The 25,136-nt window shown below is 42.9% G+C and overlaps 2 protein-coding genes across 2 annotated transcripts; one reads left to right on the top strand and one right to left on the bottom strand.

Moving 5' to 3' along the window:
• Positions 1-5,111: 5,111 nt before the first annotated feature.
• On the top strand, positions 5,112-7,109 carry si:dkey-21c1.1 (uncharacterized protein LOC100150256 homolog). Its single transcript, XM_041858891.2, has 3 exons — positions 5,112-5,770; positions 6,295-6,418; positions 6,507-7,109. Exons 1-3 carry the CDS (start codon positions 5,754-5,756, stop codon positions 6,747-6,749), a joined length of 384 nt encoding a protein of 127 aa, XP_041714825.2. The 5' UTR covers positions 5,112-5,753; the 3' UTR covers positions 6,750-7,109.
• Positions 7,110-11,943: 4,834 nt separating this feature from the next.
• Positions 11,944-23,657, bottom strand: LOC121547544 (neuronal pentraxin-2-like). Its single transcript, XM_041858878.2, has 5 exons — positions 22,924-23,657; positions 16,500-16,719; positions 15,311-15,555; positions 14,839-15,018; positions 11,944-13,231 (listed from the first exon to the last, which is right to left on the bottom strand). Exons 1-5 carry the CDS (start codon positions 23,377-23,379, stop codon positions 12,995-12,997), a joined length of 1,338 nt encoding a protein of 445 aa, XP_041714812.2. The 5' UTR covers positions 23,380-23,657; the 3' UTR covers positions 11,944-12,994.
• Between the last annotated feature and the right edge of the window lie 1,479 nt (positions 23,658-25,136).

The following is a 25,136-nucleotide window of genomic DNA, read 5'->3' as shown; positions in this document are numbered from 1 at the left end:
TCAGTATGATAATGCACAGCCCCATGTCGCAAGGATCTGTATACAATTCCTGGAAGCTGAAAATGTCCCAGTTCTTCCATGGCCTGCATACTCACCAGACATGTCACCCATTGAGCATGTTTTGGATGCGCTGGATCGACGTGTGCGACAGCGTGTTCGAGTTCCAGCCAATATCCAATATAACTTTGCACAGCCATTGAAGAGGAGTGGGAGAACATTCAACAGGCCACAATCAACAGCCTGATCAACTCTACGTGAAGGAGATGTGTCGCGCTGATCAGGCAAATGGTTGTCACACCAGATACTGACTGGTTTTCTGATCCACATCCCCACATTTTTTTTTAAGGTGTCTGTGACCAACAGATATACAGGTATTCCCAGTCATGTGAAATCCATAGATTAGGGCCTAACAAATTTATTTCAATTGACTGATTTCCTTATATAAACTGTAACTCAATAAAATATTTTATATTTTTGTTCAGTATACAATTCAACTTGAGAATGTATTCTATCCTATTTTCATATTTCCTAGTGTAAAATTAAACTATGACAATACATTACATATATCATAAGGCCTTTCTTTGAGGGCCTAATTACACACTAACGCAGTGGTCTGCAATTCACATTATGCTGACTTGCAAAGTGATGTGTAATTCCTATTGGAGGATAGCCAACAACTGGAACTTTTAATTGTGGTCCTCTGTAGCTCAATTGGTAGAGCATGGCGCTTGTAACGCCAGGGTAGTGGGTTCGATCCCCGGGACCACCCATACGTAAAAATGTATGCACACATGACTGTAAGTCGCTTTGGATAAAAGCGTCTGCTAAATGGCATATTATTTATTATTATTATTAATCACCTGCAACCTACATTGAGAATGACTTCCAGTATAAGGAAGATTGATTATTGAGACTACCTTAATCATATAAACTGGAACAGCCACCTCAGTAATGGGTCCAAAAATTCCACCACTAACAGATTGGATTAGTTTAGAAAATGTATGTTATTTATGTTTGTGTATCATAAGATGAATCAACCAATAAATGTACATGCAAAAACACAGTTATTGAAACAAACAATTCTGAAAATCAACCTGCAATAGAGCACGCTGTGAAATATGGTAATGATGGGCGTGGTTATGAGTGATTTTGAACGAACATACATTTGTAATTTTACTCAACAAGCTTGTTCAAATTCATCTCACTTCGAGGAGAGTTTGTTGATTCAACGTACAATTGTAAGGCAACCAGCTGCAATAGGATTGGAAGTTTGCTCAACATTTGGGCATATAGCTGAGCCAACATACCAAACATTCCAAAGGCAAACATGAATTTGACATTTTACTCAAAAAGCTTTTTAAAAATTCAGCTCACTTCGAGCAGAGTTTGTTGAGTGAATAAAGGGCGACTGCGCTTCCTGATTTGGCCTTATTTTAGATTTGGTTATTTAAGAAATGCTAGCGGCCATGACTGAAACGTGAGATGGTTTCGGGACATGATTTGACATGGGTGTCTTTTGTGATTGTGTTCACAGGTGGGAAGAGTTAGACAAATTATTTTGCCAATTAGCTTCAACCGGTTGGTGTGCGACCATAGCAATATTGGTTTGACTTTGGATAGCCTATCTCTGGGGATAGTTAAGGATTGTCAGTAAATTACACAATGTAAATGGGACAATATTTTCATGTTGCACATATTTTGTTGTCTCATGAAATGCTTTCAATATTTGTATATGAATTTCTACAATTTATAGTTGGTTTGAGGTTTTTAAGTCATTGAAATCTGGAGCTATTGACCTTTTAAAATATTGTCTCATGTACACTGTGTAATTTACTGATGGTCCCTAACTAGCTCCATAGGGATATCGAATGTCAAACCAAATTGACCATGGGCATTATGATCAGGTCACTTGCAGCTGCGCTCTGAATTGAAGATTACTTGGGACAGAGAAGAGTTTTGACTGGGCTGAGCGGGAGCTGTCCTCCCATAGGGGTGGGAGGGCCAAGAGACCAGAGGTGGCGGAACGGAGTGCTTGGGTTGGGATGTAGGGTTTGAGCAAAGCCTGAAGGTAAGCAGGTGCAGTTCCCCTTGCTGCTCCATAGGCAAGTGTAACAGGTCAAAGAATTACAGATTTTTGCAACCGTTCATTTTCTATTTTTTATTTTATTTTGTGAGTTGATTTCACCAAAATATTGTATTGTTCAGCATTTCGTGTAGTTTACAGATATTGGGAGAGTTAGTTGTGTAAGTGCGCCCTCTAGAGTGTTGGTTTGGTTATATGCGGAGGGGTCTCATGCTTTTCTCAGTCTGCATTGTACTCGACTGAGAGAGGTATGTGTTCACTTCGGCGTGATATAAACTTGATATACCTGTTAAAACTAAAACGTTTCAGTGCACATAGTAACTTGTATGTATATAATATGATGAGTGTACGTACATTTAATCAAGCCGTGTTGTGAATTTAGTTATTTTTGAGAGTTTGAGAAATTGCTAACTTAGCTAACCTCGTGTTTTGTTTAGCTGTAAGTTAGCAATCGTCATTCTATCCTCTTGTGTTGAAGCCCACGTTGTTCTTTTTATGTTAGGCGGATTCTGGTCGAGGGTAGAGTTTTGAACATTTTCTCTCCTTGATGTTGAACAGGTATGTATTCCCTATATCAGGTTAAAAATATGTGTTCATTTAAAATGTTTTCATGTATTGATTAGTGTTTAATGGCACTGAAAAGCTCAAATGTGAAGGATTACATGTTGCTTCGTGCATATTACTGTATGTATTACCTATTTGAAAGATGGTTTATGTCATGTTCACAGTATTAATGTAAAGGCTAAAAGCTCAGAGTTTTTGGCAGAGAACATGCAATATGACACATACATTATTTTCCAATTATGTTGTATTTTATTCCTTGTATTTTTGAATGTGATTATACTGAGTCTGCATTGTACTCGACTGAGAGAGGCGGATTCTGGTCGAGGGTAGAGTTTTGAACATTTTCTCTCCTTGATGTTGAACAGATTGAGAGAGTTGTACACAATAAAGTGCCTTCAAGTACGCCAGTGTCTTGTCTTCAGTGCACCGGAACACAACGCAGTAGTCGGCAACGAGCAGACCGCGCCGGCTACACAAGCACCAGGGTCTTGAAGATGATGCGAGCTTTGACTGGAAGCCAGTGGAGTGTGCGAAGGAAAGGAGTGATTTGGGAGATCTTAGGAAGGTTGAACACCAGGCAGGCTGTGGCATTCTGGATATGTTGCAGGGGTTTGATGGCACAAGCAGGGAGCCCAGCCAACAGAGAGTTGCAGTAGTCTAGATGAGAGATGACAAATGCCAGGATTAGGACCTGCGCCGCTTCCTGTGTGAGGAAAGGTCGTACTCTACAGATGTTGCAAAGCCCTCAAACTCAACTCTGGACCTCAAAGCCAGTTCCACTGCATTTTTTCATTGTTCACCTCTAATCAGGGACTTATTTTGACCTGGGACCTGGGTGCAATTAAGTATCAGGTAGAAAATAAAATCAGCAGGCTCCGGACCTCGTAAGGTAAGAGTTGAATACCGAAGCAATGTTCCGATGCCTGTATCACTTTATCAGAAGCATGTGATCAATGACGTGCAAAGCTTTGATTAGTCGAACAACCACCTGATTGGTTTGGTATTGGTTTGGTAGAAGAGAAAAAGGCTACGCTGCGCACACGCTACGGGGTGTAGGAAGTCATCTATAATAATTCTAAAATGTTTAATCCTTTTGACCAGCAGGTGCCAGTAGTGTACACTGTGTTGATCAAAGCCTTGAGTAATGAACCCATTTTCGACACAATTGGCTGGAAAACGTCAATGCTTCAGGAAGCTTTGTTTCCCCATCACTATGCGGAGTTATCAACCGTGATGGAGAGGTCTTGGAGTGGGCAGGCCTTTCCCGGGAGGAAGAGCAGCTCCATTTTGTTGAGGTTGAGCTTGAGGTGGTGGGCTGACATCCAAGCTGAGATGTCTGCCAGGCACGCAGGGATGCATGTCGCCACCTGGTTGTCAGAAGGGGGGAAGGAGTAGAGTAGGTGAGTGTCATCCGCATAGCAATGATAGGAGAGACCATGACAACGTTTAATTTAACAACAAAACTCTCTTTATCAACAAAACTCTCTCTGTCCTCTATATTGTTAAGTGTGTTCAGGTGTGTTGGCTGCTGTTGGCACAGCTGCTCTTAATGAATGCTTGTTTCCTTTGAAATGGGTTATGGTTGAATAGACTAAAATGAACAGCTATATATGCGTAAAAAAAACATGGCATGCTTGTTCCATCCTGGTGAACCAGTGGACTAATTCCAGGGATAGAGAACAGAAGATTGATGCAGTGTTGCAATAAATGTGTTTGCATGATTCATGCATAAGGAAATGAATGTCCATGTGTCCTATCTATGCTTGGAGTTCAAAACAGTTAGCCCAAAATAAGCTAGTAGTGTTATTAAAAGGCTTATTGAAACATTCAGTCAAATGTTTAGGGAAGTTATTAAAAAACCTCCAAAGAACCTATAATTCCAGTTCTCAGAGCGCTAATAAAACATCCAAGGCAAACAATCTCAGAACCTCCCTGCAAAATGTTCACTTGTGTTCTCAGAACGTTTAAAAAACGTTATATTTTACCAGTCAGGAAACGTATGACTCCGTTCCCACAACCAATGTGAAACCAAAAACATACATTCCCACAACTTCCAAGGAACCAAATGTGCTAGCTGGGAAAGCCTCCTAATAATAATAATAATTATACTTTTTTTTTTGTCTATTGTCTTTAAAGATGCACTATGCAGAAATCAAATAGTAGTCCATATAATTCAGATATGCATAAATCGAGTTATGGTCCCTATAATTCCAGAACTGGTGGAGGAATAAAAATAACTTCTAAATGCCAACTCTTGCAACCACCAGTAACACATACAACACACAATGACACATAGTCATTATTTTCCTTCAGTGACCCAGGTAGATAGTATTACCACAGATTGAACAATGAGGGTTAGTTATAAAAAATATTTGGTATTACATGTGATGCTGTAGATTTTGCAGATGGCATTCGGTCTATTTCTGCTTCAGTGGATCGTTACGTCATCGAACGTCATGTAAATACTATCAGCTGGCTCTTTTTCCTAGCAGCAGCGCACTCGATAGTTTGGATTCGTAGTACTGTACTTATTTCGGATCTGTCATTTCACCAAGACGGAATGATAGTTTGACTGCTCTCAGATAAGACTATCAACACTCGAGTTAAATTGACGAGTTGAAGAAATCTCTCGCTTGTTTCGTTATAAGTATAGCCAGTTGTCCATGCTAGCTTGTTAGCAAAGTAGCGTAGGCTATAAGTTAGCTAGCTAACAACGGCAGCTAACTCCAGCAGAGAGAGACTGGAAATAGACTTCATTGCATAACGTTAACTGAGAGATAAGCTAGTTTACTGACATAATTAGCATCCATATTCTGGGAAAGTGACAGTGAATGCTCAATTCTCAAGACTAACCAGTCAATAGTTGTTGCCTTGCTAACCAGGGCAGGGAGGCTATTCAACAAGCTAACTTTAGCATTCAGATAGATCAGAATGCCTTGACTGAGCTCGTGCGGTAAGTTTGGGGAGAGCTGCTGTACGTACGATAATAGATTTTCTGCGGGGCTAAAAGCTTCGAGGGAGAGGAGTCGTTTTCATTCAGACGTGTCCAGGGGCCTTAACGAACGTCTTTCTCACTAAAAATAAGCCATAGACAATCGTCTCCCAAATGTTGACAGAAAACAGGTGAGTTTATTTCTTACAATAATGCCTTATTTAATTACTATCGACCTCAGTGACTGTTAGCTGTATTTGTATCTCTTGTATGCTAATTGATCTCAGCGTATCAGTTTATTATCTCACTTGGTTGTTTTCTTCCCAGAGTTCTGATCAATATGTTGTCATACCCGTGGCTGATAATTTGAACACGTCTGCTCCTGTAACTAGGCTGTGCCTGAGATCGCCTATCTCTCTATTTTGGGTACTTGGTGTTCTCTCACACATACACCCACTCTCAAAATAGGCCTAATAATATATGCCATTTAGCAGACGCCTTTATCCAAAGCGACTTATAGTATATATTTTATGTATGGGTGGTCCCATACATGTAAAATGTAAATGAATCAAACCAATGGCCTTTGGTGTTGCAAGCACCATGATCTACCGACTGAGCCACACAGACCACAAACAAATTATATTTTTCTCTCTAAGACGGTCACTCTCACACTTTTACTTCCTGCCTATCTCTCTCTCTCACTCACTGTGTACAGGAAGCGGCGGCGTGGTGGAGACAATGAGGGGGACCAGCTGAACCCCCAGGCCAAAAGGTCAGGAGGGGGGCAGGAGGGTCACGCCATGGTGTCCAAGCTGGGCCAAGACGTCTGGGACTCTGAGGTAACAGAACACACACATATACTTGTGATGGTTTGTGCAACAAGTATTTTCTCTAAGTCATACCTGTTCTTCTCTCTCTGTGCTCCAGTCGTCCAGCAGTGACAGCAGTAGTGGTATCAGTAGTCCTGAGAGGGCAGCGGGAGGAGCCAGCACATATACACAGAGCCAGAAGAACCGCACGTCCCAGGGTCTCCTCAGACCCTCGCCAGAAGACCCTTCCATATCCTCGTTGAGTCTTTATGGCAACGGCACCCCCTATGACCACATCAACAGTGTCCTGAGGGAGGCCCACTTCAGCAGTCTGCAGACCAGAGAACCAGGATCTACGTGACCTCACCTCACCCCTGACCCTTGTTACCCCACTGGAAAAAGCCCATGGGTAGGATCCAGGAAGAAGTTGCCCATAAACTCAAATCTAGAATCAATTTACCCCAGATTTGTGTCTAGGAGCAACTTCATCCTACTGGGATTCAGGATGTGGCAGAAGTGGGTATACATCCTTTGGGCTCTGGACCCAATCCATACCATTGTCCCTGTGCTGTACACCTTGTAATGTGCCATACATAAAGCACACCTACATATCCAATGGCCCACCCACTGTGGTACTACTATATGCAGTATGTACAGTACCAGTCAAATGTTTGGACACACCTACTCATTCCAGGGTTTTTCTTTATTTTTACTATTTTCTACATTGTAGAATAATAGTGAAGTCATCAAAACGATGAAATAACACATGGAATCATGTAGTAACCAAAAAAGGGTTAAACAAATCAAAATATATTTTGTATTTGAGATTCTTCAAAGTAGTCACCCTTTGCCTTGATGACAGCTTTGCACTCTCTTGGTATTCTCTCAACCAGCTTCATGAGGTAGTCACCTGGAATGCATTTCAATTAACAGGTGTGCCTTGTTAAAAGTTCATATGTGGAATTTCTTTCCTTCTTAATGTGTTTGAGCCAATCAGTTGTGTTGTGACAAGGTAGGGATGGTATACAGAAGATGGCCCTATTTGGTAAAAGACCAAGTCCATATTAGGGCAAGACGAGCTCAAATAAGCAAAGAGAAACGACAGTCCATCATTACTTTAAGACATGAAGGTCAGTCAATCCGGAAAATTTCAAGAACTTTGAACGTTTCTTCAAGTGCATTCGCAAAAACCATCAAGCGCTTTGATGAAACTGGCTCTCATGAGGACCGCCACAGGAAAGGAAAACCCAGAGTTACCTCTACTGCAGAGGATAAGTTAATTAGAGTTAACTGCACCTCAGATTGCAGCCCAAATAAATGCACAGAGTTCAAGTAACAGACACAGTTCAACATCAACGGTTCAGAGGAGACTGTGTGAATCAGGCCTTCATGGTCAAATTGCTGCAAAGAAACCACTACTAAAGGACACCAATAAGAAGAAGAGACTTGCTTGGGCCAAGAAACACAAGCAATGGACATTAGACCGGTGGAAATCTGTCCTTTGGTCTGATGAGTCCAAATTTGAGATTTTTGGTTCCAACCGCTGTGTCTTTGTGACACGCAGAGTAAGTGAACGGATGATCTCCGCATGTGTGGTTCCAAGGTGAAGCATTGAGGAGGTGGTGTGGGGGTGCTTTGCTGGTGACACTGTCAGTGATTTATTTAGAATTCAAGACACACTTAACCAGCATGGCTACCACAGCATTCTGCAGCGATACGCTATCCCATCTGGTTTGCGCTTTGTGGGACTATCATTTGTTTTTCAACAGGACAATCACCCAACACACCTCCAGGCTGTGTAAGGGCTATTTGACCAAGGAGAGTGATGGAGTGCTGCATCAGATGACCTGGCCTCCACAATCACCCGACCTCAACCCAATTGAGATGGTTTGGGATGAGTTGGACCGCAGAGTGGAGGAAAAGCAGCCAACAAGTGGTCTGCATATGTGGGAACTCCTTCAAGACTGTTGGAAAAGCATTCCTCATGAAGCTGGTTGAGAGAATGCCAAGAGTGTGCAAAGCTGACCTCAAGGCAAAGGGTGGCTACTTTGAAGAATCTCAAATATAACATATATTTTGATTTGTTTAACACTTTTTTTGGTTACATGATTCCATATGTGTTATTTCATAGTTCTGATGTCTTCACTATTATTCTACAATGTAGAAAATAGTAAAAATAAAGACAAATCCTTGAATGAGTAGGTGTGTCCAGTCCTTTGACTAAATGTAGTGTATGTACTCCAGCACTTTACTGAGGGGTCTACTACTCTGTGTTGGTCTCCTTACATGAGTGAGTTGTTGTTGGACATTCTCATCGCCACTGGTGCTATCTACTACAGACAGACATCTGTATGAGTGTCTAAAGTGCTTGCTGTAGCCTAATTAATAAAGAGAAGCACTTTATCATGCCTGTTATTTTCTTGTCCAGGCCAGCACTCATTGTGCTGTTTCGTATGCAAAGCTGAGTGTGAGTTGGTGTTGATTAGTCTCTAGTTACTTTCTATGATTGTCACATTGGCCTAGAGGTTATCCAGAAAGAGAATTTCAAGCCACACTGCCAAGCTTCTTGTACTGATAAGGCGAGGTGCTTTGCAGACTAAAGGCTGAAGTTTGGGTTTGTTCTTGTATCTTGGCATTTCCAGCAGCTGCAGTGAGCATCGACTGCTCATCCTCCCACGAAAAAATTAAGAGGGAACCATGAGTACACTCACTCGCACAGAATACAGTTCTCTGTGACTATAACAGGCCAAATTCTCCATTGTTCAGGGGAGTGAATTGAACGTTACAGAATGTTCCAATGGAAATTGTATTTTTTTGTTTCTCTCTACAACATTGTTTAACGCAACACACACCACTCAACAGTATAAGCCTCAGACCCAGGGGTATGGGTCAGTCTGTGGGAAGGCCAGTGGGTTCACTGTAACGAGACACAATCTACCATATGGAAGGTGGCATTGCCACATTTTGCCATACCTCTGCTATTTTCCAGATGCCATCAGAAATATTGAGTTGCAGGGGCCTTTGAGTTTGTGTTTTCCTACAGAATCCAATAACCTGCTCTTCATACTTCCCTGTGCTGGGATCATCTTGGCAACGCTTACCTTCATCACTGTTATAGCCTGTCACCCTAGGAAAGGAAACAAAACACAGGTGGGAGACTGACAGACAACATCTCTGGTCTTGTTGATTTTTTTTTGGCCCTGTTTGAAAACTTTGAAAAAACATAATTTCTTCCTCTTTTTAAGTAAAGTCACTACTTGATTACTTAGGAGGCTGTTCTACACTATGTCCACAAGGGGGCAATCTATACCTAACGATGAACAATCAACAAATGATGGCTGCAAGCAGCAGCCCTGTCAAGTGACACAATTTCTATTCGACAATGTAGCTGTATATTTTATTTTATTATGTTACAGATGTCTGGGTACAATAACGCCACTTACTCCAGCATGAATGTGGAACTGCAGCCCCATCAGGACATCCCTGATATCAGTAGTGATCTGTATGTGTCCAGGGCAGAGAAAGGAGAGGTCCAAGCCCTTCTGTTGCAGCACGGGACATACTGCAACTATCTTTAACTCACACTCTTTTGATTTGGGCTTCTTGTTTGTCTGATTCAAGTCAAATATTGATCATTTGTTAGAAATGGATAGTTCAGGATGAATAATAACTATTGATTAATTCAGTATAACTTCATACTGCTGCAATTTACATTTCCTCTGTTTGTGTGCTGCAATTTACATTTCCTCTGTTTGTGTGCATTCTACCATTTGACTATTTGCCTTGATGATCCCCAGACCCAGACAGAAGTCTGACCTCTAAAACTAAGTATCCATCCAGGGTATTTTAGAGGATTGGATCCACCTATGGTGATAGATGAGAGCTGCCAGTAACACTGTAGGGAACAGTCCTAATGGCTGTTACCTAAAGGCCCCACCAGCACAGTAGCCAGCCACCTCTCTGTCTGGCCTACAGAGCACCAGAGATGAATTCATCAGTCACATGACTAATGACCTTGAGCTGAAAGACATGGACTTGATTGACATGTAGCATTTTCTTGCAGAAACTAAATTCGAATTTGGGGTTGGGTGTGACTCACCAACACAATAAGAAATGTTTTTATGGAGTAGAACATCTAAATAAATAAATTGTCTTTGTTAGTAACTAAATCTTGTTATATTTACACGCATAAACACTGGTTATGTTCCCCAAAATGTATGTATTTGTTAGGCAATAGACCTCTGTGGCTGTTATTTCTTTATATGTATCTTGCTGCTCACAATTTGACTTGCTGCTCACGACTGTACCAAAACTTATGTATTTGAATTGTATCTTACAATACGATCGAGTAACTTGATTTGTACTTCAGTAATGCTACTTACCCTGACTTTGAATTCCAGACAGAAACTGGCCTTCAACTAAATAGTCTCTTGTAGAATAGAATAAAACGTTTTTATACACTACTGTTCAAAAGTTTGGGGTCACTTAGAAATGTCCTTGTTTTCGAAAGAAAAGCAATCTTTTTGCCCATTAAAATAACATCAAATTGATCAGAAATACAGTGTAGACATTGTTAATGTTGTGAATGGCTATTGTAACTGGAAACGGCTGATTTTTAAAGAAATATCTACATAGGCATACAGAGGCCCATTATCAGCAACCATCAGTCCTGTGTTCAATGGCACGTTGTGTTTGCTAATCCAAGTTAGAGCCAGATTGCGCTGTTCTGTGAAGGGAGTAGTACAGAGTGTTGTATGAGATTTTCAGTTTCTTGGCAATTTCTCGCATGGAATAGCCTTCATTTCTCAGAACAAGAATAGACTGACGAGTTTCAGAAGAAAGTTATTTGTTTCTGGCCATTTTGAGCCTGTAATCGAACCCACAATTGCTGATGCTCCAGATACTCAACTAGTCTCAAGAAGGCCAGTTTTATTGCTTCTTTAATCAGCACAACAGCTTTCAGCTGTGCTAACATAATTGCAAAATGGTTTTCTAATGATCAATTAGCCTTTTAAAATAATAAACTTGGATTAGCAAACACAACGTGCCATTGGAACACGGGACTGATGGTTGCTGATAATGGGCCTCTGTACGCCTATGTAGATATTCCATAAAAAATCAGCTGTTTCCAGCTACAATAGCCATTTACAACATTAACAATGTCTACACTGTATTTCTCATCAATTTTATGTTATTTTAATGGACAAAAAAAGTGCTTTTCTTTCGAAAACAAGGACATTTCAAAGTGACCCCAAACTTTTGAACGGTAGTGTAAGTAATACACGACTGCATTGCATGAACATGTGGACACCCTGTCCCACTTCTATTCACAACCATATTCCATTTATTTAAAGAGTCAGGGAGCTAAAGAGTCAGGGAGATGTTTTCACACTAGTTTGTAGGAGTGTACCTAAATGACTGATGTCACCGTTGACCTTTGAGCTGCTCTCATGTCTTAATTAAGCATTACTAATGCCACCTAGGCTTTGGTCACTTGTTGTTTAAAGCTACTGGTCTATGAAATGTAACTGCTATATAAACAGACTGCTTTTCAATAGTGTTTTATTTGTCCTTACATTTTCACATTATTGTTAATATTCATTGGCAAAGCAAAGGTTAGGTTCGTAAAGCACATCTGGCACAAAATCCTTGAAAGAAGGCCACATAAAAAGTAAGCAATGTAATAACAACATTACACACCCAACATTGTTTTCATGTAAAGAGACCCTCGTACACATGAACGTATTGTTCATATCATACATAACAAATTGTTCTTATCTGCTTAACAAATGAAATGGACACATTTAACAGTAACAATGCTCCCATATAAATGCCTCTTTGTTTGTTCTGAACTATGCACTGCACAGACATTGTAGGCCTAAACAAACCAACGTGTCCCAAACAAGAAGACCATAATTCTGGAATAGTTTTGTGAGACAACAACATATACTGCTGCATGCATTGAGGTGGACTTGGGATATTGAAAACAGTATGGGTAATAATGGATAATAAAACCTTATTAACATTATAGGACAACAGACATGCCACAAGTACAAGAACACCAATTTCCACACATAACTATGGAATGTTTACCAATACTAATGCAAAGATCAAAGCTAGTCACTGATCATCTCTGCTATAGGATAGTATAAATCTACAACATATCTGTCAGTTGTACCATGAAAACCTGGCTTCCATGTTTGATTTGATATCTGCTCAGGCTGTCTCCGGTCAAGGTGGAGAGGCTTTAATGACCTCCAACAGGAGACCAGGAGACCTTAGGCTACTGTATGTGAGTCCTGGGACAGCTAATCTGTGCCTTACACCGCCCACGCCACACGCAAGCCTTAGCCAGCTTCACATGTCAAATCCGGTGTCATTAAGTCTGTGTCTGCCGGTGTGTAAGTCTGTATGTGTGTGTCAACACGTGTGTGTGTATAACTGTGTCTCGGTGTAGTAGAATCATCTCGAATTAGGTAAATCAAAGCCTTTACTTACACAGACAGCCAAACAAAACATGACAAGCATTACACGTAACATGTACAGTATGCGTCAAGATCAAGAACATGAATCTCAACAAGTCACAGACAGACTGAGACACCCATCCTAAGACTCAGTCTCAGACAGCCGGTCCTGGCATAGTTCTAGAGGCTGTTTGGCTGCTCCTCCTCCAAACACCTCCACATCACTGTCCAGCCAGGACACCACGTTCCCGGGGGTGTAGCAGGAACAGTTGGCCATGGTGAGGATGTCGGCTGGCTTCAGGACCTTGTCCCAGATGTTAACCTGGCTCAGTTCACCCACAAAGGCCTGCGTGGCGTCAAAGCGCCCGCCCACCATGTCCTGTTGAGGCCATAAACGACAGGCCTCGTTAAAAACAACAACAATAACATCATCCTCCTATTCGCTGTTGACCACCAGGCTCAGCCTGTCACACTCAAGGATGCTGTACTCTCTCTAAACAATGTTTTGCTTTCTCAAGTCATTGATGGTTATTAGCGTTTTATTAGCGATTGGGCTATTCATATTTGGTCTACACTCTACAGCATGGTTTCCCAATAGGTGGCCCCCCCGATCATCCGCTCAAGGGTTGCTCTAGAGCAGTGGTCTCCAACCTTTTATGAGTCAAGATCACGTTCTGAGTCCAAAAGCAAGCTGATATCTACCGCTCAGATTTTTTTTTAAACGTGACTTAAAAAACATAAGCCTATGCAACATTAACCTATTCAAAACAGTTCTGTAGCGATGATGTTTGTTCAGTAGGCTATAGGCCCAATACATTATCACTACATATTGGCTATGCTTGAATTGCCCTGCCAATGTTGTTCTTCTCTGACCATTTTGAAATTATATTTTAACATGTTAGGTATGTGACCACACAGGTAATAGATCATTTGTTGTATTACTTGTGAGGCACAACTGAGTGAGCATAATCATTTGCTTTATTTTATTTTATTGGACTGATGGCCTGCATCTGATGGTCAGTCTGAGGGGAGGGAGGGAGAGAGCAGCGGTGAGGCTGCCTGTCACCTAACTCACCGTCCCTCTGCTCTCCCTCCCTCCACTGAGCAAAGGGGACACAGTCTTCCAGCTGATGGCAAAACTCAAGTCGCACTGCTTTATTTCTGCCTCATGCACCAATTCATGTTGTTACTCCTATGACCAGAGAAAGTGAAATATTCCTCGATTTAAAAAAAGACACAAGCCGCCTAATAATAACAACACAAGCTTATCGAAACACTTTACTATACTCATTCATTGCTGCTGCAGTGCTGGTTGTAGCGTGAGTGGAAGTAGGGAGAACACACATTTTATGGCTAATAAAAGTTATGAACAAGGTGTTGACAGTGCTGAATAACAACTTAAAAATGAACTTATAAAAACACCAGCTCTTTGCTATATTCATTGAGTCTCTCTCTAGTCATGGTTTTAAACGTTTTGAAATCTCACAGTATCAACATTTCTGTGCACTCAAGGTTTCTTTTTACAGCCTATGGCTTGAGGAAACTGTGCAGACACGTTGGTCTGAGCTATCTGATTGGCCAGTGGTAGACCTATTGGGGCACTTGCTTTGCTCTCTGGGCCTGCTGGGTATGCGGCGTTCTACCTTCAGACTAATGAAATGGTTCAAATTGGGAACACTTTGATTTCCCGGCGCTAGGGCTGCTGAATCAAGTGCACCGTTGTCTTTTACAGAAATGTTTGGTGATCGACTACGAAAGCCTTGGAGATCGACCAGTCGATCGCGATCGACCGGTTGGTAACCACTGCTCTAGAGCCTATAGCACAGTACTCATGGTCATGGCTAAGCTACTGTACAATTACAATCTGTGAAAACCTGATGATGCAGTTTAGTAAAGCAAGAGTAAAATAGGTTTAAATATTTTCCATACAAATAATATATGCAATTGTGTATACTACAGATAGGGGTCACTAGCCAGCAGACTCACCTGTTCTTGCCCCAGTATGATGGCTCCTCCAGGCTTGATGGGGTGCCATGGGGCCAGGTTGTCCCCTGCCCCCAGCCTCTGACCATCCTGGTAGGCTTCCCACAGACCATCCCTGGTGGTCCAGGTGATACAGATGTGGTGCCACCTACCGTCACGCACCGACAGAGGCAGCTGAGCCACCTGGACAGGTAACAACATAGAAGAGGAGTGTAAGGAAGGTAACGATGCTTACAAACAGAAAGAAGAAATGCATATTAGAGGGAGGAAGGTTAGGGTTTGGTAAAGCTGGTATAAAACACCAGACACTGTTTTAGGCCGTGCATGCAAAAACAAAAAATCTGCAACCTCATTAAAGCCAGATCTAATTTAAAACTAAGAACCAAGACTCCTGTCAAGCAAGGTAAGCTCCCCCTCAAAGATCAGCACTACTGAGAAACACAGAGAGTTATTGAGTCATTTAGAGTGCCCTTACCTTGTCATTGATGAGCAGCTCTATGGGATTGTTGCCCCACTCGATGAGTACAATCTCATTGGCCTGTCCTGGCACTCCGTAGGAGAAGGGGGTGCCTATGCCAGGGCCGGCGCTGGACCGGAGCCACATGCAGAGTGTGAAGGCGTACATCTCAGGAAGGCTCTTGATCATGCGGCCATACAAGTAGTTAGTACGCAGGGGGAGGACCAACTTAAACTGCTCAGGGGACTTGAACCCACCATCACCTACAGAGAAAGCAATGGGAGAGCTGTCTATGAAGTCACCTCTATACTCTATACGCAGTATGCATGTAGTAAGACAGTATAAGACAGGGTTTCCCAAACTCGGTCCTCGGGACCCCGTTTTGTTTTTTGCCCTAGCACTACACAGCTGATTCAAATAATCAACTAGTCATCATGCTTTGATAATTTAATTCAGCTGTGTAGTTAGGGCAAAAACCAAAACGTGCACCCCTTGGGGTCCCGGGGACCGAGTTTGGGAAATGCTGGTATAAGAGAACAAAATGATAAGCCAATGTTTGTCAGATTTTATCTAAAGCCTCAGTCTTTTAGTACAATGTAGTGTAGTAAGTGAGTGACAGTTAGTAAGCAGGTAAGTTGATAGTAGATTGAATGACTCGTTGTGTTTACAATGTGAGTCTCCCTGTTTGTGTTACGTGTGTACTACTGTCATATGAGTGTACACAGACGTTTGTGCGTTTTATTATTTATTTTACCCAGTAAGTTGACTGAGAACACATTCTCGTTTACAGCAATGACCTGAGCAATAGTTACAGGGGAGAGGAGGAATGAATGAGCCAATTGGAAACTGGGAATGATTCGGTGGTCATGATGGTATGAGGGCCAGATTGGGAATTTAGACAGGACACTCTTACGAAAAGTGTAATGGGATCATTAGTGACCACAGAGAGTCAGGATACCCGTTTATCATCCCATCCGAAAGACGGCACCCTACTCAGGGCAATGTCCCCTACTTGCCCTCCAATACCACTTCCATCAGCATCTGGTCTCCCATCCAGGGACCAACCAGGACCAATCCTGCTTAGCTTCAGGGGCAAGCCACCAGTGGGATGCAGGGTGGTTTGCTGCCAGGCATGTGTGAGTGGGTGTGCACGTCTGTGTGTGCCCTTGTGTGTCTCTGTCAAATCTTAATTTTTCCAGTTATTTACCTTTCTCCAGCTCGTTAATCCTGGTCAGCAGGGAGTTGAGGGTGCTCTCTGTCTTTTGCCTGTGATCTGCAGTCTCGTTGTAGAGCAGAGACTTCTCTTCCTCCAGGTTGTTGACCTTACTGAGCAGCTGTTTCTCCAGGTCTCCCAGCCTGCTCTGCAGGAGGTCTCTCAGCTCACTGGGGAACAACGCTCCCGACGTGTTGGCTCTCTGCTGCTGTTGCTGTGGGGGGAGATGAAGACATCACAAAACAATTAAATAAGTGGAGGCAACGCAAGATGGTCAAATAAAATCAGTACAGGTTTACGCAAAGAGTGTAATTTTTAAAGATCATTGGCTGAGTGGAAATCGGGTGCACTGTGTGTTGTCACGCCCTGGCTCTGGGGACTCTTATATGTTGAGCCAGGGTGTTAGTTTCTATGTGTAGTGTCTATGTTTTGTTTTCTATGTGTTCTTTTCTAGATCGTGTATTTCTGTGTTGGCCGGGGTGGTTCCCAATCGGAGGCAGCTGTGTCTTGTTGTCTCTGATTGGGAACCATACTTAGGCAGCCTGTTGTGCACTTGTCATTTGTGGGATCTTGTTCCGTGTAGGTTTGTGTTTATGACCGAGGACTTCACGTATCGTTTTGTTGTTTTGTTATTGTTAATAGTACTCAATAAAATATGTACGCATTTCACGCTGCGCCTTGGTCCACTCATTACGACGATCGTGACATGTGTAGATTAGTATGTCTTCAGAAGGGCCACATGACCTGACAAGGGAAAACTCTGGGCCCCTGTTGTAACTAATGGAGAACATTGGATCTCTCCAATTGTCTCACACCAGTTTCCTACGTCTGTTAATGCAGAATGATCTTACACACCGTTTTATCTGAAATGAAACATAGCTCTCTAAGAAAGCTAAATATCCCAAGAAACACATTATATCCTTGGTCATTTGACAAAATATAAACGCAATATGCAACAATTTCAAAGATTTGACTGAGTTACAGTTCATAATCAGTCAATATAAATAAATTAATTTGCCCCTAATCTATGGATTTCACATGACTGGGAATACAGATATGCATCTGTTGGTCACAGACACCTTAAAAAAAAAGGTAGGGGCGTGGATCAGAAAACCAGTAAGTATCTGGTGTGACAACCATTTGCCTCATGCAGCTCGACACATCTACTTCGCATAGAGTTGATCAGGCTGTTGATTGTGGCCTGTGGAATGTTGTCCCACTCCTCTTCAATGGCTGTGCGAAGTTGCTGGATATTGACAGGAACTGGAACAAGCTGTCATACACATCGAACCAGAGCATCCCAAACATGCTCAATGGGTGACATGTCTGGTGAGTATGCAGGCCAGAAGAACTGGGACATTTTCAGCTTCCAGGAATTGTGTACAGATCCTTGCGACATGGGGCCGTGCATTATCATGCTGAAACATGAGGTGATGGCGGCGGATGAATGGAACGACAGTGGGCCTCAGGATCTCGTCAAGGTATCTCTGTGCATTCCAATTGGCATCGATAAAATGCAATTGTGTTTGTTGTCCGTAGCTTATGCCTGCCCATACCATAACCCCACCGCCACCATGGGGCACACTTTTCACAACGTTGACATCAGGAAACCGCTAGCCCACACAACGCCATACACGCTGTCTGCCATCTGCCCGGTACAGTTGAAACTGGGATTCATCCGTGAAGAGCACACTTCTCCAGCGTGCCAGTGGCCATCGAAGGTGAGCATTTGCCCACTGAAGTCAGTTACGACGCCGAACTGCCTTCAGGTCAAGACCCTGGTGAGGACAACAAACACACAGATGAGCTTCCCTGTGACAGTTTCTGACAGTTTGTGCAGAAATCCTTCGGTTGTGCAAACCCAGAGTTTCATCAGCTGTCCGGGTGGCTGGTCTCAGACGATCCCTCAGGTGAAGACGCCGAATGTGAAGGTCCTGGGCTGACGTGGTTACACGTGGTCTGCGGTTGTGAGGCCGGTTGGACGTACTGCCAAATTCTCTAAAATGACGTTGGAGGCAACTTATGGTAGAAAAATGAACATTACATTCTCTGGCAACATCTCTGATGGACATTCCTGCAGTCAGCATGCCAATTGCACGCTCCCACAAAACTTGAGACATCTGTGGCATTGTGTTGTGTGACAAAACTGTAAAATTTTGAGTGGCCTTTTATTGTCCCCAGCACAAGGTGCACCTGTGTAATGATCATGCTGTTTATTCAGCTTCTTGACATGCCACACCTGTCAGGTAGATGGATTATCTTGGCAAAGGAGAAATGCTCACTAACAGGGATGTAAACAAATTTGTGCAAATAAAATGTAGAGAAATAAGCTTTTTGTGTGTATGGAGAATTTCTGGGATATTTTATTTCAGTTACAAAAGCTGAAGAACATACGCACATCCGGGTACTTTCCTCAGGTGCTGGAGAAAATAAGTATTTGGTCAATAACAAAAGTTTCTCAATACTTTGTTATATACCCTTTGTTGGCAATGACACAGGTCAAACGTTTTCTGTAAGTCTTCACAAGGTTTTCACACACTGTTGCTGGTATTTTGGCCCATTCCTCCATGCAGATCTCCTCTAGAGCAGTGATGTTTTGGGGCTGTCGCTGGGCAACACAGACTTTCAACTCCCTCCAAAGATTTTCTATGGGGTTGAGATCTGGAGACTGGCTAGACCACTCCAGGACCTTGAAATGTGTCAAAGGCTGAGGTGAATGTGGTGTGGGAGTCAGGCGCAGGACACCGAAGCTTAGTCCAACAAAGTTTACTAGTGCAACACAAGGCACAATACAAATGAACGGCCTCAACATAAACCAGAGGCGAGCGATTACGCACACTCTGCGTAAACTACAAAAACAACAAACAGAGAAAACACGCAGCACTAACGGACAGGCGAATAACAACACACAAACTAACCAACACAAAACAGGCAACTTATAGGACACATAATCAGACACAAACGGACACAGGTGCAATAGACAGACAAAAGCAATCAAACACTGAAACATCTAACGGTGGCAGCTAGTACTCCGGGGACGGCGAACGCCGAAGCCTGCCCGAGCAAGGAGGAGGAGCAGCCTCGGCAGAATCCGTGACAAAATGCTTCTTACGAAGCCACTCCTTCGTTGCCCGGGCGGTGTGTTTGGGATCATTGTCATGCTGAAAGACCCAGCCACGTTTCATCTTCAATGCCCTTGCTGATGGAAGGAGGTTTTCACCATAAATCTCACGATACATAGCCCCATTCATTCTTTCCTTTACACGGATCAGTCGTCCTGGTCCCTTTGCAGAAAAACAGCCCCAAAGCATGATGTTTCCACCCCCATGCTTCACAGTAGGTATGGTGTTCTTTGGATGCAACTCATCATTCTTTGTCCTCCAAACACGACGAGTTGAGTTTTCACCAAAAAGTTCTATTTTGGTTTCATCTGACCATATGAAATTCTCCCAATCCTCTTCTGGATCATCCAAATGCACTCTAGCAAACTTCAGACGGGCCTGGACATGTACTGGCTTAAGCAGGGGGACACGTCTGGCACTGCAGGATTTGAGTCCCTGGCGGCGTAGTGTGTTACTGATGGTAGGTTTTGTTACTTTGGTCCCAGCTCTCTGCAGGTCATTCACTAGGTCCCCCCATGTGGTTCTGGGATTTTTGCTCACCGTTCTTGTGATCATTTTGACCCCACGGGGTGAGATCTTGCATGGAGCCCCAGATCGAGGGAGATTATCAGTGGTCTTGTATGTCTTCCATTTCCTAATAATTGCTCCCACAGTTGATTTCTTCAAACCAAGCTGCTTACCTATTGCAGATTCAGTCTTCCCAGCCTGGTACAGGTCTACAATTTTGTTTCTGGTGTCCTTTGACAGCTCTTTGGTCTTGGCCATAGTGGAGTTTGGAGTGTGACTGTTTGAGGTTGTGGACAGGTGTCTTTTATACTGATAACAAGTTCAAACAGGTGCCATTAATACAGGTAACGAGTGGAGGACAGAGGAGCCTCTTAAATAAGAAGTTACAGGTCTGTGAGAGCCAGAAATCTTGCTTGTTTGTAGGTGACCAAATACTTATTTTCCACCATAATTTGCAAATAAATTCATTAAAAATCCTACAATGTGATTTTCTGGAAGAAAAATTCTCAATTTGTCTGTCATAGTTGACGTGTACCTATGATGAAAATTACAGGCCTCTCTCATCTTTTTAAGTGGGAGAACTTGCACAATTGGTGGCTGACTAAATACTTTTTTCCCCCACTGTATATATTACTGTAAATATTGATCACATTCCTTGTGTATGATACATTGAATGTTAATATTGTGAACCTATATTATATATTTCTTCCCTCCTGTTCCAGGAAGTGATGTCACTGAGTGCTGCCCATATATATAGGACCTTCCACCCCCCACCTGGGATATGGATGCATGAAGACCTAAGGATCGAAACGTTGTTACAGTGGCTTGCGAATGTATTCACCCACCTTGGCATTTTTCCTATTTTGTTGCCTTACAACCTGGAATTAAAATGGATTTTTGGGGGGTTTGTAACAGCAATTACAGCTGCAAGTCTCTTGGGGTATGTCTCCATAAGCTTGGCACATCTAGCCACTGGGATTTTTGCCCATTCTTCAAGGCAAACTGCTCCAGCTCCTTCAAGTTGGATGGGTTCTGCTGGTGTACAGCAATACGTCATACCACAGATTCTCAATTGGATTGAGGTCTGGGCTTTGACTAGGCCATTCCAACACATTCAAATGTTTCCCCTTAAACCACTCGAGTGTTGCTTTAGCAGTATGATTAGGGTCATTGTCCTGCTGGAAGGTGTACCTCCGTCCCAGTCTCAAATCTCTGGAAGACTGAAACAGGTTTCCCTCAATAATTTCCCTGTATTTAGCGCCATCCATCATTCCTTCAATTCTGACCAGTTTCCAGTCCCTACCGATGAAAAACATCCCCACAGCATGATGCTGCCACCACCATGCTTCACTGTGGGGATGGTGTTCTCGGGGTGATGAGAGGTGTTGGGTTTGTGCCAGACATTGTGTTTTCCTTGATGGACAAAAAGCTAAATTTTAGTCTCATCTGACCAGAGTACCTTCCATATGTTTGGGGAGTCTCCCACATGACTTTTGGCGAACACCATACGTGTTTGCTTATTTTTTTCTTTAAGCAATGGCTTTTTTCTGGCCACTCCTCCTTAAAGCCCAGCTCTGTGGAGTGTACGGCTTAGTGGTCCTACGGACAGATACTCAAATCTTCGCTGTGGAGCTTTGCTGCTCCTTCAGGGTTATCTTTGGTCTCTTTGTTGCCTCTCTGATTAATGCCCTCCTTGCCTGGTCCATGAGTTTTGGTGTGCGGCCCTCTCTTGGCAGGTTTGTTGTGGTGCCAGATTCTTTCCATTTTTAAATAATGGATTTAATGGTGCTACATGGGATGTTCAAAGTTTCTGATATTTTTATAACCCAACCCTGATCTGTACTTCTCCACAACTTTGTCCCTGACCTGTTTGGAGAGCTCCTTGCTTAGTGGTGTTGCAGACTCTGGGGCCTTTCAGAACAGGTGTATATATATTGAGATCATGTGACAGATCATATGACACTTAGATTGCACGCAGGTGGACTTTATTTAACTAATTATCTGACTTCTGAAGGTAATTCGTTGCACCAGATCTTATTTAGGGGCTTCATAGCAACGGGGATGAATACATATGCATGCACCACTTTTCTGTTATTTATTTGTTAGAATTTTTTGAAACAAGTTATTTTTTTCATTTCACTTCACCAATTTGGACTATTTTGTGTATGTCCATTACATGAAATCCAAATAAAAATCCATTTAAATTGCAGGTTGTAATGCAACAAAATAGGAAAAACGCCAAGGGGGATGAATACTTTTGCAAGGCACTGTACAAATAAATATCACCTGGGAGCATGAGCAGCATTGTGCGACATTTTCCTTTCTGTTTTCCATATTTTATTGCAGCTCATGAAACATGGGACCAACACTTCATATGTTGCGTTTATGTATTTTGTTCAGTGTAGCTGTTACTGTGCTATTAAGAGGAAATACAACATTTGTTGATTAAGGTGACATAGGGAACTTAATCACTGGAGGGTAAACGAGATAGAAGGCTAATCCATTTAGGGTACGCCTCCACATGGTGGCAAAAATAGATGGATATAGGCTACAGACCAAAATAGGAGCAAAGTTAATGGCTACTCAACGTTGACCACAGGAACCGGTGTTCACTTTGGATTCAATGGCTTAATAAGCAGACAATCAAGCAAGGGCCAACAATGTAAAACAAACATTAGGCCTATTTCAGATGGATTTAAGTCACACTGATAACGATCCTTTTCAGCACTCCCTTTCAATGATTTAGGAACGAAATATTAATGTGGTTACTATCCACTCCTGCGCCTTACCTCTAGGTTCTCTAGTCGGTCCTTCAGACTCTGCATGGTCTTCCCAAGGTTGTCGATTGTATCATTGGGATCTCTGGGTAAATCTCCCATTGTGTTCTGATTATCTTTGTCTTTACTCCAAGATCCACCACTATCATACTTCCCTCCCTCGGAGGCTGACTCGCAAAGGGAGAGCTTTGCGGTCAGCTCGTTTATGGTCCCAAGTTGGTTGACTATCGTCTCTTTCTGTTGGAGAATCGTTTCACGGAGCTGCATGACTGTGTTCCTCAACTCTTCCTCCTGAGCCGCTACGTTAGGTTCGGTACTTACTGGGACCAAACACTTGTCGGCGCCGACGGGGATGACTCGGCATAGGAGCCGGTCTACCTTGCCCGGGGTGTCATCCTGTCCGCCTACAAGCTTCCCATAGCCCAGTCCCAGTGCGTAAAAACACAACAATCTCAAAAGAGAGAACATACCCGCGGCAGTATTTTGGTCGTTAAGCTTTAGTGAAATAAGGGATGGCCCCTAACCGATGATTAAGCCTTTCAAATATGGTGCGTAAAGCACACCGAGAAAGCCATAATCTACTCGGAATACCATAGTCAATCTCGGATTAACCGATATATTTTGTTTTAAAACGTTCTCATTCCATACGAAAGAAAATTCTGAAAAGTAAATAAACTCTTAGGAAATGGTAAAACCACCTTAAGAGTCTGGGTTAACGCTAAGTATGCCTGGCTTTACGCACTTTGGTGCTGAAAGGACAGCGACCATGAGCTAAGAAGATTACTGTCAGACGTATGGCGCGATTGGATTTGTTGTAGCATGTTGACGTAACTACAGTGGGGAGAACAAGTATTTGATACACTGCCGATTTTGCAGGTTTTCCTACTTACAAAGCATGTAGAGGTCTGTAATTTTTACCATAGGTACACTTCAACTGTGAGAGACGGAATCTAAAACAAAAATCCAGAATATCACATTGTATGATTTTTAAGTAATTCATTTGCATTTTATTGCATGACATAAGTATTTGATACATCAGAAAAGCAGAACTTAATATTTGGTACAGAAAGCTTTGTTTGCAATTACAGAGATCATACGTTTCCTGTAGGTCTTGACCAGGTTTGCACACACTGCAGCAGGGATTTTGGCCCACTCCTCCATACAGACCTTCTCCAGATCCTTCAGGTTTCGGGGCTGTCGCTGGGCAATACGGACTTTCAGCTCCCTCCAAAGATTTTCTATTGGGTTCAGGTCTGGAGACTGGCTAGGCCACTCCAGGACCTTGAGATGCTTCTTACGGAGCCACTCCTTAGTTGCCCTGGCTGTCTGTTTTGGGTCGTTGTCATGCTGGAAGACCCAGCCACGACCCATCTTCAATGCTCTTACTGAGGGAAGGAGGTTGTTGGCCAAGATCTCGCCAAACATGGCCCCATCCATCCTCCCCTCAATACGGTGCAGTCGTCCTGTCCCCTTTGCAGAAAAGCATCCCCAAAGAATGATGTTTCCACCTCCATGCTTCACGGTTGGGATGGTGTTCTTGGGGTTGTACTCATCCTTCTTCTTCCTCCAAACACGGCGAGTGGAGTTTAGACCAAAAAGCTCTATTTTTGTCTCATCAGACCACATGATCTTCTCCCATTCCTCCTCTGGATCATCCAGATGGTCATTGGCAACCTTCAGACGGGCCTGGACATGCGCTGGCTTGAGCAGGGGGACCTTGCGTGCGCTGAAGGATTTTAATCCATGACGGCATAGTGTGTTACTAATGGTTTTCTTTGCGACTGTGGTCCCAGCTCTCTTCAGGTCATTGACCAGGTCCTGCCGTGTAGTTCTGGGATGATCCCTCACCTTCCTCATGATCGTTGATGCCCCACGAGGTGAGATCTTGCATGGAGCCCCAGACCGAGGGTGATTGACCGTCATCTTGAACATCTTCCATTTTCTAATAATTGCGCCAACAGTTGTTGCCTTCTCACCAAGCTGCTTGCCTATTGTCCTGTAGCCCATCCCAGCCTTGTGCAGGTCTACAATTTTATCCCTGATGTCCTTACACAGCTCTCTGGTCTTGGCCATTGTGGAGAGGTTGGAGTCTGTTTGATTGAGTGTGTGGACAGGTGTCTTTTATACAGGTAACGAGTACAAACAGATGCAGTTAATACAGGTAATGAGTGGAGAACAGGAGGGCTTCTTAAAGAAAAACTAACAGGTCTGTGAGAGCCGGAATT

The sequence above is a fragment of the Coregonus clupeaformis genome, chromosome 31, assembly GCF_020615455.1.
Source record: "Coregonus clupeaformis isolate EN_2021a chromosome 31, ASM2061545v1, whole genome shotgun sequence".
Taxonomy (NCBI): Eukaryota; Metazoa; Chordata; class Actinopteri; order Salmoniformes; family Salmonidae; genus Coregonus; species Coregonus clupeaformis.
This window is presented reverse-complemented; position numbering and strand designations above follow the sequence as displayed.

Excerpts from the sequence above, each read along its gene's own strand:
- LOC121547544 (XM_041858878.2), bottom strand. The coding sequence starts at position 23,379 with ATGTTCTCTCTTTTGAGATTGTTGTGTTTTTACGCACTGGGACTGGGC. Across the intron at positions 15,556-16,499 it reads GATTAACGAGCTGGAGAAAG|GTGATGGTGGGTTCAAGTCC; the intron begins GTAAATAACTGG and ends CTTTCTCTGTAG. Across the intron at positions 13,232-14,838 it reads TCATACTGGGGCAAGAACAG|GACATGGTGGGCGGGCGCTT; the intron begins GTGAGTCTGCTG and ends TGGCCTCAACAG.
- si:dkey-21c1.1 (XM_041858891.2), top strand. Across the intron at positions 6,419-6,506 it reads AAGACGTCTGGGACTCTGAG|TCGTCCAGCAGTGACAGCAG; the intron begins GTAACAGAACAC and ends TCTGTGCTCCAG.